General features: G+C 45.3%; 1 protein-coding gene across 2 annotated transcripts in view; it reads left to right on the top strand.

Moving 5' to 3' along the window:
* IFT172 (intraflagellar transport 172) overlaps positions 1-12,071 on the top strand; it is a 32,926-nt gene that overhangs the window by 8,112 nt on the left and 12,743 nt on the right. The window contains exons 11-21 of one of the 2 annotated variants that reach the window (XM_008700306.2): positions 461-622; positions 985-1,038; positions 1,284-1,387; positions 1,562-1,647; positions 5,210-5,322; positions 6,152-6,319; positions 9,161-9,297; positions 9,465-9,572; positions 10,982-11,066; positions 11,372-11,464; positions 11,945-12,022. In XM_008700306.2, coding sequence (XP_008698528.1) covers positions 461-622; positions 985-1,038; positions 1,284-1,387; positions 1,562-1,647; positions 5,210-5,322; positions 6,152-6,319; positions 9,161-9,297; positions 9,465-9,572; positions 10,982-11,066; positions 11,372-11,464; positions 11,945-12,022 — 1,188 coding nt within the window. Of the gene's footprint in view, positions 1-435; positions 623-984; positions 1,039-1,283; positions 1,388-1,561; positions 1,648-5,209; positions 5,323-6,151; positions 6,320-9,160; positions 9,298-9,464; positions 9,573-10,981; positions 11,067-11,371; positions 11,465-11,944; positions 12,023-12,071 lie in introns of both variants that reach the window. The other variant, XM_040623027.1, reaches the window with a different exon arrangement.

The raw sequence follows: 12,071 nt of genomic DNA, 5'->3' as shown, positions 1-12,071 counted from the left end.
TTCCTCTGACCGAGCCAGCCAGGGGCTCCCATTCTTTCATTTTCTATCCATTCTTTATGTGTGAGCACTGTTAAGTATTGAGAATACAAAATTGTTATCTTTATTGTATTGTCCCTTAATCAAGAAGATCATTCTAGCAAAGGAGACAGGTATATGAAATAACAGTATGGTACACCATGGTTAAAGTCATCACAAAGATTTTCACAAGAGGTACAGGAATGTAGAGAGAGTGAACTATGTATTGTGAGCATCGAAAGAGATAATCTTTGAAAGCACTTCATAAGTAGTAAAGCGCTACGTGAATGTGAGGTGTCATTTTTACCAACAATAGCCTAGGCTAGGTGAGGAAACCAGATATTAGTTTTGTTTAACAGTGTGGAGGTGGGCAGGGGTCACAGCATGCTCACCCCTCTTTGGGGTTGGGGGAACCCTAAGGGAGCTCAGACTTGTACCTTCCGAGGTGATTGTGAAGAACCTGTCATCGGGGACCCGAGTGGTACTCAAGTCACACTATGGCTATGAGGTGGAAGAGGTGAAAATCCTGGGAAAGGAACGCTACCTGGTGGCGCACACGTCAGACACGCTGCTTCTGGGGGACCTCAACACTAATCGCCTTAGCGAGGTAGGAACCACAGATGGAAGGGCGGGAATGGAGCATCTTGGGTTGCTACTTCAGGGGAGCCAGGGTCCCTAAGGGGAAGATCTCTGAAGAAAGCTCTAACATGCTGGTGTTGGGGACCCAGTGGACCTGGGAGTGAGACCCAGGAGGTTTTAGAGTCCTGGAATGGGAACAGTCCACTGTTGGACTGTTTTTATACCATCTCTCAGAAATCTAGAAACCTAGGGCAGAATCTGACGCAGCACCTCTTTTGTGCAACATCAAGACCTTCCTAAACTCGATCTCTCCTCCTACCTGTCCTTCTTTCAGTGTTGCCTTGGATACTTGTCCTACATTGTTCTTTATGTCTCCTCCGTCCGTTACAGGTAGCTTGGCAGGGATCTGGTGGCAATGAGAAGTATTTCTTCGAAAATGAAAATGTGAGTAGAGCTCGATTAACCGTCACCATCTCAGTAAACCTCCTCTAGCTCCTATGTCGGAAGGATGGCAAGTGGCAAGGGGTTGAGGAGACAGCAGATAAAGACAGGAGGGTGAGGTAGGCAGAGGAACAGAATAATGAGAAAAGTGGGGGTCACTTTGAACTGACAGGACACTTCCTTCTACTACCATTGGTCTCTTTCTTCATGCAAACTTCCCACCACGTGACAGTTCCACTCATCCCCAGGTGTGCATGATCTTCAACGCCGGAGAGCTAACCCTGGTGGAATATGGGAGTAATGATACCCTGGGTTCTGTACGTACTGAATTCATGAACCCCCACCTCATCAGGTAACCCCACAAGGTTCTAAATTTTTGAAACCCAAAAGAATTCCTTTTTAACTTCTAACTCCTATATCCTCAAGATTAATCTGAAAACTTCATCCCGTGTGGTACTTCGGGGCCCTTGATAAACTTCCCGATGGCCCGAGCCCATTCTGCCTAACCTCCCCCTTCGTGTTTCAGTGTCCGTATTAATGAGAGACGTCAACGAGGAATGGAAGACAATAAGAAATTGGCTTATCTTGTTGATATTAAGACTATTGCTATAGGTGAGTAAGACTCTCTCATAATTCTGATAACAAAACAGATGTTTATAGTACGCTTCCATATCACAGGATTGTGTCCAGTGGAGAATCCAGGAATCTGAGAGGGACCAGGTAAATGTGTGACCCTGCTCTTACAGAGGGTATGTGGTGTTCAAATCCTTGTTTGCAAGTCTGTATCTAGCTGTACAGATCCAGATACACAGTTACATGTATCGGCCTGTCCATAATTATTCATGTTCTCTGGTCATGTATCTTAGGGCTGGAAATTGTGAATTGTAGAGAGGAACCGTTAGTAAACTCATGAATTTTCTTGTTTAGACTTCATTAGGATAATAGACTATTTGAACCAGAAGGGGACTTATTTTCTGTAGAGTTTGTCATTAGTAGCCAGTGATGACAAACTTTATTTGAATTTCGCAAGTGTTCACATAAATAAATAAATCTTATTTTATATATTAATAGTTAACTCTCTATCATGAAATGTTTCAAGCATAGAAACATGTAGATAGAATAGCATAGCATTCCCTACGAAGTATAGAGAATAGCATATCCGTAAAGTGTTGTTAAGAGCAAGGGTCTGGAGTCAAACCTCCCCACTTCTGTAATTATACCTGTGGGATCTTAGGTAAGTTTCTTAACCTTTCTATATCTCAATTTCCTTGTCCACAAAATGGGGATAGAAATAGTACCTACCTTATATGAAAAGCACTTAGACTAACGTCTGGCACATAATAAGCACTTAATAAATGTCAGGTATTAATAATATTATTATTACTTGCGTACCCGTACCCAGTTCTGTCATGTCCTGACCTTTCATTATATTTACTTTGGATCTTTTATCTCTTTTCTTACTGAGGGACATTTAAGTTGTTGGTTTTTCACCATTTCCAGTGTTTCGGGTCTCTAAGGTTTATACCTAGAGTGGAACTGCTGAATCATAGAGGTACATCTGCAGGTTCACTAAATATTTCCAGATTGCTCTCCAAACAGATTGTACCGGTTTACATTCCCACCAGCAGTTAGAGGTCCCAGTGTTCTGCATCCTCTCCAATACTTGAAATTGCCCAATTTCATAATTTGGCTCAATCTGACGTATGTGAAGTAATATCTCATCATATTAATTTTTGTTGTCCACTTGTTTATTGGCCATTTGGATTTCTTCTGCGTGTTGCCAGTTCTTATCCCTTGCCTATTTTTAAAAATCAGGCCGTCTTTTCCTTACCGACTTGAAGGAGTTCTGTGTGTGTCTAGCCTTTGATGGGCATTTGTATCACGGAATTTTGTCTCAGCCTCTTTTAGTGTTCAGACATTTTTAATTTTAATGTAGTTCATTGAATCACTTTTTAAGAAGTAGTTTGTGATTTTTGAGGCCTCATTTAAGAAGTTTCCCTGGGGCGCCTGACTGGCTCAGTCAGAGGAGCATGCAAATCTTGTTCTCAGGGTCGTGAGTTCAAGCCCCAAGTTGGGTGTAGCGATTACTTAAATAAATAAAACTTTAAAAAAGAAAAAGTTTCCAGGGGCGCCTGGGTGGCACAGCGGTTAAGCGTCTGCCTTCGGCTCAGGGCGTGATCCCGGCGTTATGGGATCGAGCCCCACATCAGGCTCCTCTGCTGGGAGCCTGCTTCTTCCTCTCCCACTCCCCCTGCTTGTGTTCCCTCTCTCGCTGGCTGTCTCTATCTCTGTCGAATAAATAAATAAAATCTTTAAAAAAAAAAAAGAAAAACAAAAACAAAAAGTTTCCTACTCCCTCCTATATTTTAATATTTTGTGTTTTGCTTTCCACCTGGAGTTAATTTTTGTGCATAATGTAGATATGGATCATACTTTATTTTTTCCATATTTAACCATTTATTGGAAATCCATTCTGTACTCACTTATTTGTAATGTTACCTCTTATAAATCAAGTTTCCAAATACATATGGGTCTGTTCTTAAGATACTTTTACAGTCATGAATTCTATGTTTCATATCAGATTGTTGAGCTCAGAAAGTATCTAATGGAAATAATATAGTCTGGTGCCCCGTGTTCCAGTGGCAATAATGAGCTGTGAGACTTTGGACAAGTCACTGAACTCCATAGGGCTCATCTTCAATAGTATATAAAATGACAGAGTTCTTCTCTTAACCTTTTTGGTTACCAACCCCTTTGAGTATCTAATTAAAATCATAGATCTTTTCCCAGAAGAATATACATAAATATATAATTTTGTATATAATTTCAGGGTGTTCACAGAAATAGGGTCCCCACAGCTCTAGTATTCCATGATTCTACTTATAAATTGGGACATTAAAACATGGCTTTATTTATTTATTTATTTATTTTTTTTTTAAAGATTTTATTTATTTGACAGAGAGAGAGACAGCCAGCGAGAGAGGGAACACAAGCAGGGGGAGTGGGAGAGGAAGAAGCAGGCTCATAGCGGAGGAGCCTGATGTGGGGCTCGATCCCGTAACGCCGGGATCACGCCCTGAGCCGAAGGCAGGCGCTTAACCGCTGTGCCACCCAGGCGCCCCCTAAAACATGGCTTTATCATTTTGCTTTTTAATTAAAGGAGATTTCATTTTTACGTTGGTCTTCCCAGGCGTAGACATTAGCTGGCATTTGGTCTTTCGCTTCAGCACGTATAACAAGGGCAGGACATTGCACATTGGTAACGTATACAAATGAGAGTTTGAATGGGCTGTGTTCAGGAGACTCCCTGAAAGCATCCTAGCCAGTCCTGAGTGGTCTGCTCTAAGTGTGATCATTTCTTACGATGTCTACAAAATTCACACCAAACTGAAATACTCATGCTCAGCACACTCAGCCTAACTTTACTCAGAGGTTTCCCCTGTTGTATCTGTGTGTCTTCTCCACCATTTGCCCCTCAGTGCTCTTACATCACAGGCACTCAAAGTGCCGGTAACTCCTGGGAGCAAATATATATGTTCATCAAGGTCATTTCATCCATCAGCTTTCTCTGACTGATGTGCTGGAATTGGGGATCTTCCTTAATGTGCTCAGTGCTGCCTTCCAGAGGATTTCGTGAGTAACAGAAGCCAGTTGCTCTGATTTGTTCTGATCTGCTGTGAGACAACTCCCAAGAATGCCAGAGAGGAGTTACATTTCTTGATGGATCTCGACCTTTTGAGTTAACTACAGAGCTAAACAAAACCTGTACAATTTTTTTTAAGATTTATCTATTTATTTTTAAGAGAGAGAGCGAGCATGAACGGTGGGGGTGGGGGGGTTGCAGAGGGAAAAACAGACTCCCTGCTGAGCAGGGAGCCCAATGTGGGACTTGATCTCAGGACCCTGGGATCATGACCTGAGCCGAAGGCAGATGCTTAACCGACTGAGCCACCCAGGCACCCCAAAACCTTAGAATTTTAGTAGAAATCTAGTATTGGAAGCATTTTAGCAAAATTATGTTGTATTGGCCGTTTGCATTCCTCAGACTCTAGACTGATGCAACATTCTTAAAGCCCAGTGTACGAGTGAAGGCAAGACTTTTTCAGGGTGCCTTGTGCCCTGTATATGATTATGTGGAACCTGTCTTCTTAACCCTGTCTCCTTTACTTTGTAGTGGATCTGGTTGGTGGCTACAACATTGGCACCATCAGCCACGAGAGCCGTGTGGATTGGCTGGAACTTAATGAAACTGGGCACAAGCTTCTCTTCAGGGACCGGAAACTTCGTGTAAGGAGGGTTACTAAGGCCTTAGCCACGGAGTAGTCTGTAGAGGATGTGGTACTACCTACCAGCAGGGACTGGGGGGCGCAGGATGGGACACAATTTCTTGGTGCGCTATGCCATTAACATAGCAAAAGTCACACAAGAATCAACATTGTGTCTGCTATCGTAGCCTGTCTTATATTTAAGGAGATGGTCTCATGATGGCACCAAAGTCAAGAGGGGAATTTGGGAGCTGGTTTGTCTTTTACTCGTCACAAGTCTATGCCTTCGTGGAACTGCCTCACCCCCGCATGCCCACCTGACCTTTCCCCACACCTGTTGCACTGTTCCTCAGCTACGCTTACCTGACAGCATTAAAGCTGGATCCAGGACGGTCTCCCTTGAGCCCCTTATTGACTCTGATCTCAATATGGTATCACCAAAGAGCTCAGCCTCAAGGGCAAAAAAACTATCTGGTGATTTTTCGTTTCATTTTCGTTGTGATATGAAAGCCCCATCACAAATTTCTAGACCATTTAATGCGCTCGGAGGCCTTTTGTAATCCAGTCTGGCAACTCTGGCCCAGAGTTACCCTAAGAACAAAAGTCTGACCTTCACCTAACGTAAATTTCTGGGTGTAGCCCTTTGCTCACGTGGTCAGCTCTTACTGGCCAGAGTCGGGATATACCAAGTCAACGTAAACTTCAAGCGTTGCAGGTCAGTAAGCTTTGAAATTCAGCGTCTGCCTGACTGGTGGGTCCGTTTGCCACATTTCACCGTTAGAGAAATGGGCAAGATCAGAAGACACCCCGTAGCCCCTTGTAACTGTGCTGTCTTCCTCTTCCTTCGTCAGTTACATCTATACGATATTGAAAGCTGCTCTAAGACAATGATCCTCAACTTCTGCTCCTACGTGCAGTGGGTCCCAGGAAGTGACGTGCTGGTAGCTCAGAACCGAAACAGCTTGTGCGTGTGGTACAACATTGAGGCACCTGAGAGGGTCACCATGTCCTCTATTAGGGTATGTCGGCACCAGGGCACATTAGACGTAGTGTCAGACTGAGGAAGCTCCAAAGGTTATTGGGTTTCCTCCGGCCCACCACTCATAATCTGCGATAGAGTTGGCAAGTAAAGCTTAGATCCTTCCGCACAGTGGGCTAGGTCCCAGAACCATCCTTGTTCAGATTCCTGACATTATATTAGGTCCTTGGAACGTGCCTGTCTATTACAGTGGCCTGGGAATTCACCAGGTCATCATGAGTTCTCTTAAGCTGGAAGAGCCTTCATAGGAGGGCAGTTCTGTGTCAGTTCCTATGTGCGGGCCGTCTGTTGTAAGCTGTTCAGAGCTCCTCTTTTATTAGACTGAAGATCAGACACTCTCCTATCCCGCCAGCATCACATACATTCCAGTGATCTTCCAGAATCGGGGAGGCAGCTGTGAAAACAAGAGAGGCTCCTGTGCTAGGCTAGGATGACTGGTGTGGGTATAGAGAGAGCGTGTGAGAGGCTCTTTTTGTCTTTTTTCTATATCTTCTTTTCCTCCTTTCTTGGCCCATTTTAGACTAGTTAAGTTTGGGGTTTGGGGGTGGTTTTGTCCTTTTTTAAACACCATTTTTCACGTTTTTTGCTTTGGAGGTTATACAGTTGGTTCCTATAGTGGTTACCCTCAGAAGTTTACCATATCCTTAAATTAACAGTCTCAAATTTTAGCATCTGACCCCCCGGCAAATGATACAAGGACCTTAACTTTGATTACCTCCCCTTTGCATTATTGTCCAGTATTTTGTTATCCCCAAAGTCAGTATTCTTTTACACAGCCAGAATTTGGTTACGTTTACCATCATGGTGCCAGTTTCTCGGTTCACTTTTTCTTTTTGCATTGGTGATCTTCCCTCTGGAGTTCTTTTTCTTCTTGAGAGAAAGTGTTTTGAAGATAAATACTCAGTTTCTGAAAATTACTGATATGGAATTATCTGAAAATGTTTTTATTTGGCCTGTTCTTGAAAGATATTCAGACTCCGTACCCAATTCTACACGGACAGTTTTTTCTTTGCCTTTTGCAAATACTGTCCCATTGACTGACTTCCTTAGTTCTGCAAAGTTTATTAACAGCCCCTCCTGTTGTCTTGTTGCTTTTTTTTAAAGATTAAATTATTTAAATAAATAATTTGAGAGAGAGGGAGAGAGGGAGAGAGAGCACGCAAGCGAGCATCTGAGCAGGGGGAGGGGCAGAGGGAGAGGGAGACGCAGACTCCTTGCTGAGCAGGGAGCCTGATGGGGGGCTCGATGCGGGACTCGATCCAGGGCTCAATCCCAGGACTCTGAGATCATGACCTGAACCAAAGGCAGACGCTTAACCAACTGAGCCACCCAGGCGCCCCTGTCTTGTTGCTTCTCAGCATTCTGAAGCTTCACTACAATATATCTGCATATAAATGTCCTTTTACTTATCATGCTTGGTGTGTGGGGGGGGGCACACATCTGCGAGGACGCCTCATTCCTCGGCCATGAGCTCTTCAAACCTTGCTTCTCTCAAGTTCTCTAGTCTCACCCTCAGAACTCTCATTAGGCATGTGTTCCGTGTCTTGTCCCGTCTTTGTGCCTCTACAACCGCTTACTCTTCCTTTGTCCTTCTCACTTCGTGCTACATTCGGGGTAATCCCTTACAAAACATCTTGCAGGTCAGGGGTTCGCTTTCACCATCATCTCATCTGCTGTTGAAACCACCCATTGAGTTTTTTTACTTCAAATATTGAATTTTTCATACGGTTTTATTTGGTTCTTTCTCCAGTCGGCCTGGTCGTTTTTTCTAGTATGTGTGCTGCCGAAGTGAGCACAACTTGGCCATTTTTGATAGTCTCTTGTCTCTTGCTTAATTTTTCACTCCATCTTTTAGGTCTTTAAACATTTTATACTTACTTTATATTCCATAACTGTTTTTTTCATAACTGTTATTTTTAATATTGGAAATCCTCGGAGGTCCAAAAATGCTGTAGTTATTGTTTACTTCTTTGTGGTGGTTAACTTACATTTTGGTACCTTTTTTTTCTTTTATTGGGAGCTCATGTTACATCAAATATAATCTTTTAGAACCGCAAGCGCCTCACATGGGCATGTTTTCCTCCAGAGATGATTAGTGTTTGCTTCTGCAGGAATCAGGCATATTAATGACTTTTGTTCCCTTTCCTAGAGAGAGGATCTCAGATTTCATGACTGACAGATTCTCAGATTTGGCCCCTCACCCTGCTGGAGGAGCCCTGGTTTATTCTCCCACTACTGTGTTTGCCATCAGGGCAACTGTACTCTTTCCACTTGCTCTCCTGTTTTTTCCTGTTCAGGTTTTAGCTTACTGACCTCTTTCTTTCTTTCTTTCTTTTCTTCCTTTTCTTCCCTTCCTTCCTTTTCTTCCCTTCCCTTCCTTCCCTCCTTTCCTTCCCTTCCTTCCCTCCTTTCCTTCCCTTCCTTCCCTCCTTTCCTTCCTTCCAGTGGGAGACTAGGAATCATGACTAGTGATTTCTTCAGGTGAACTCAGCAACGAATGCATTAAAAAATCTGTCCCAGGTTGAAGTTATATTTTAACAGGAGGACTCGAGCTAGTAGCAGAAGTGGAAGCACACTTTGTGAGTTTACCTCCAGGCTTTAGTGCGGGCACAGCTCTGAGTGTGCTCTAACCCGAGGGCATTAGCATAGATAAGGAATTCTTACCTGCTTGAAAGAAACTAAATGTTAGCAAACAAGGGCCACTATAATTCCCCCAGTGTGTAAACGTTAGGGTTGGGTAAGGGTGGGTCCATTCTGCAATGGAGTCCATGGAAACACTAACCTGGAATTCGGGTGGGGTCTGGGGATTGAAATTTTACAGGGCGATGTGGTAGGTCTGGAGCGGGGCGGGGGGAAGACTGAGGTGATGGTGACGGAAGGTGTGACTACAGTTGCCTACACGCTGGATGAGGGCCTGATCGAGTTTGGAACCGCCATTGATGACGGCAACTACACCCGGTGAGGGGCTGCCCTGATACCCGGTGAGGTGGTCGGAGAGTCTGGTTCTGAGGCGGGAGGACCTGGGATGGGCCGGACAGCTGGCCACATCACCCCCTGCCCCATCACCAGTATTCCTCTGCATCCTGCCGACCCTGGACTCCTGCTTCCCTTCCTTCTCTCTTCAGGGCCACAGCCTTCTTGGAGACTCTGGAAATGACCCCAGAAACAGAGGCAATGTGGAAGACCTTGAGCAAACTGGCGCTTGAGGCGCGGCAGCTGCACATCGCCGAGAGGTGAGGCAGACCAGAACTGAGGTGCCAGGCAGCTAGGAAGGATGGCCAGGGGGTATTGTGCCCGGGGGAGGGGCGCTCCTCCCAGTGCTAAGGTACCGCTCCCCTCCCCCTCATGCCAACAAATGTCTTAGAACACTTCCAGGTAGTTATTCCAAACATTCTTCCATCCCAGGTTATAGGAGTATGTCTTGTCTTTGGTTCCCCTTCTTGTAAGTAGGTGCCCCTTCAGAGTTTTAACACCCATACCCTCCAATCCATGTGTTGATGCGTATTTCCCAGTGTGGTAGTGTAGGTAGTAGGACAAACTTGGGACTCCAGACTCTGAGTTATCTTGGCTCCATTTACCAGCTTGTATAAACTTAGGTTAAGGGAACCTTTCCAAGCCTTGGTTTCTCAATGTCCTCTCTGTAAAATGGGGGTAATAATAGAATTTACCTGCTAGGGCGGTAATGAAGAACCATGTGGGGCAGTGAGGAAAGTGAGAATCTGTGCAAAGAGCAGATTCTAAGTGCTCAGTAAACATCACTGCTGCTCTTTTGTCCAGGCGTCAGTCCTCTTGGATCCCTTCTTTCCCATGTCCCCACAGCTAGACCCCCAGCCCGTCCTAGGGCCCTGACCCAGCATCTTCAGAATACATCCTGAAGCTCTTAATGTCCAGCTCTACTGTGTCCAGCCTAGAACAGACCACACCTCTCCCTGCACTGTCACAAGCCTCTTAGTCTCCTAAGTCTCCTGCTGTTCTTACACACCTAACATCCGTTCATCCCATAATAGCTGAGATCATTTTTTAAACTGTAAATTAGATTATGTCATATTTCTGCTCAGAACCTTCCAGTAGCTTACTGTTCTACTTAGTGTAAGACCCATAGTCCTTGCCATGTCCTAAGGCCCTACAGTATTTGGCGTCTGCTTCCTTCGGGTACCAAGTGACTACCTGCTATTAGTCTCCAGCCACGCTGGTGTCCTTTGGGCCCTTTGAGCATCTCAAACTCACTCCTGCCTTGGCACCTTACTCGCTGTATCCCCTCTGCGTGCAATAATTTTCCCCCATCTTGTGGGACTGACTTTTTCTCGTATTTAGGCCTTGGCTCAAATGTCAGCTCCTCAGACAAGCCTTCTCTGACGACCAGCTTCACTAACCCCTCCGTTACTGTCCACATGTACGATCACACTATTTTATTTTACCTTTCATTCTCTGAAATGTCTTTTTACTTACTAATTATTCATTTCCACTAGAAAGTAAGTTCCCCTGAAAGCAAGGCCCTCACCTGTCTTATAACCCTTGTGTCCCTAGTGGCAAAAACGGTGCCTGGCACATAACCAGTGCTCAGGGTATATCTGCTGAGTCAGTGGATTCGGGATGGTTCTGTAGTAACACTGCTGTTACTGTGATTGCTTCCACACTATAGGTGCTTTTCTGCTTTGGGCCATGTAGCAAAAGCTCGATTCCTGCATGAGACCAATGAGATTGCAGATCAAGTGTCTCGGGAATATGCAAGTATTATCCTCCTGAATTATTCAGTCTCTCAAGCTGAGATTTCTCTTCACACTCAGCGCCATGATCCTGGCTTTCCAGCCATGGCTGGCACGCTCCATTCTGCCCACCCTGCCTCCACCCTCAAGTCGGACCACTCTGGAATTGTTTGCCAGACCTCCTCCTCTAAGCCCCATGAAGTCTTCCAGCGTTCCAATCTTTGAGCTTCCTCGTCTCTGTGGCCTTCCTGTCTAAGCTCACATAGATTCACTGAATGGCTCTTGCAGCACCGACAGAATAACAAGAACCTTCTTCCTCCCCACAGGGTGGAGAAGGAACAGACTTTTACCAGGTCCGAGCACGCCTAGCCATGCTGGAGAAGAACTACAAGCTGGCTGAAGTGATCTTCTTGGAACAGGTGATGGGAGCAGAGGGACCAGATAGAAGGAGGGGAACAGGGGGTGGGGAGGGGGAGTGAGGCCGACTGAGGGGAAGAGAGCACTGGGGGAGAGCTTTTAGAAAGGTTTATGCAGTTAACTTCCCCCTTACTTCCTCCTCTGCGTTAGTCCTGACAGTCCCATCTTTCATAAACTGTCTGCTGTCTCCCCCTGTACTCCAGAGCCTGACTTGGCGGCTCTTGCTCACACAGGCAGACCCAGGTTTGTGGGGCCAGACGCTTACACAATTTGAGGAGCCCTCTTTAAGAAAAAAAATGCCTTGGAAGGGGCCTACCCAAATAGAGTGCCCTGAGGCTTAAGCTTCTTTTACTTTCATCAGAAATCCACCACTGCTTGTGCATAAGTAAAGGGTGAGACTTTCAGTCCACTGAGGACAGCCTGCTGATGCCTGATCCTCCTCTGTCTTGGTGTCCCTCTTTCCTCCGCCTGGGTTCCCCTAGAATGCTGTCGAGGAGGCCATGGACATGTACCAGGAGCTGCACCGCTGGGACGAGTGTATCGCAGTGGCTCAGGCTAAGGTACCACCAGTTCTGTCTTCTCCACGGTGCTCACAGCTCCGTTCCACCG

The sequence above is a fragment of the Ursus maritimus genome, unplaced genomic scaffold, assembly GCF_017311325.1.
Source record: "Ursus maritimus isolate PB19 unplaced genomic scaffold, ASM1731132v1 scaffold_6, whole genome shotgun sequence".
Taxonomy (NCBI): domain Eukaryota; kingdom Metazoa; phylum Chordata; class Mammalia; order Carnivora; family Ursidae; genus Ursus; species Ursus maritimus.
This window is presented reverse-complemented; position numbering and strand designations above follow the sequence as displayed.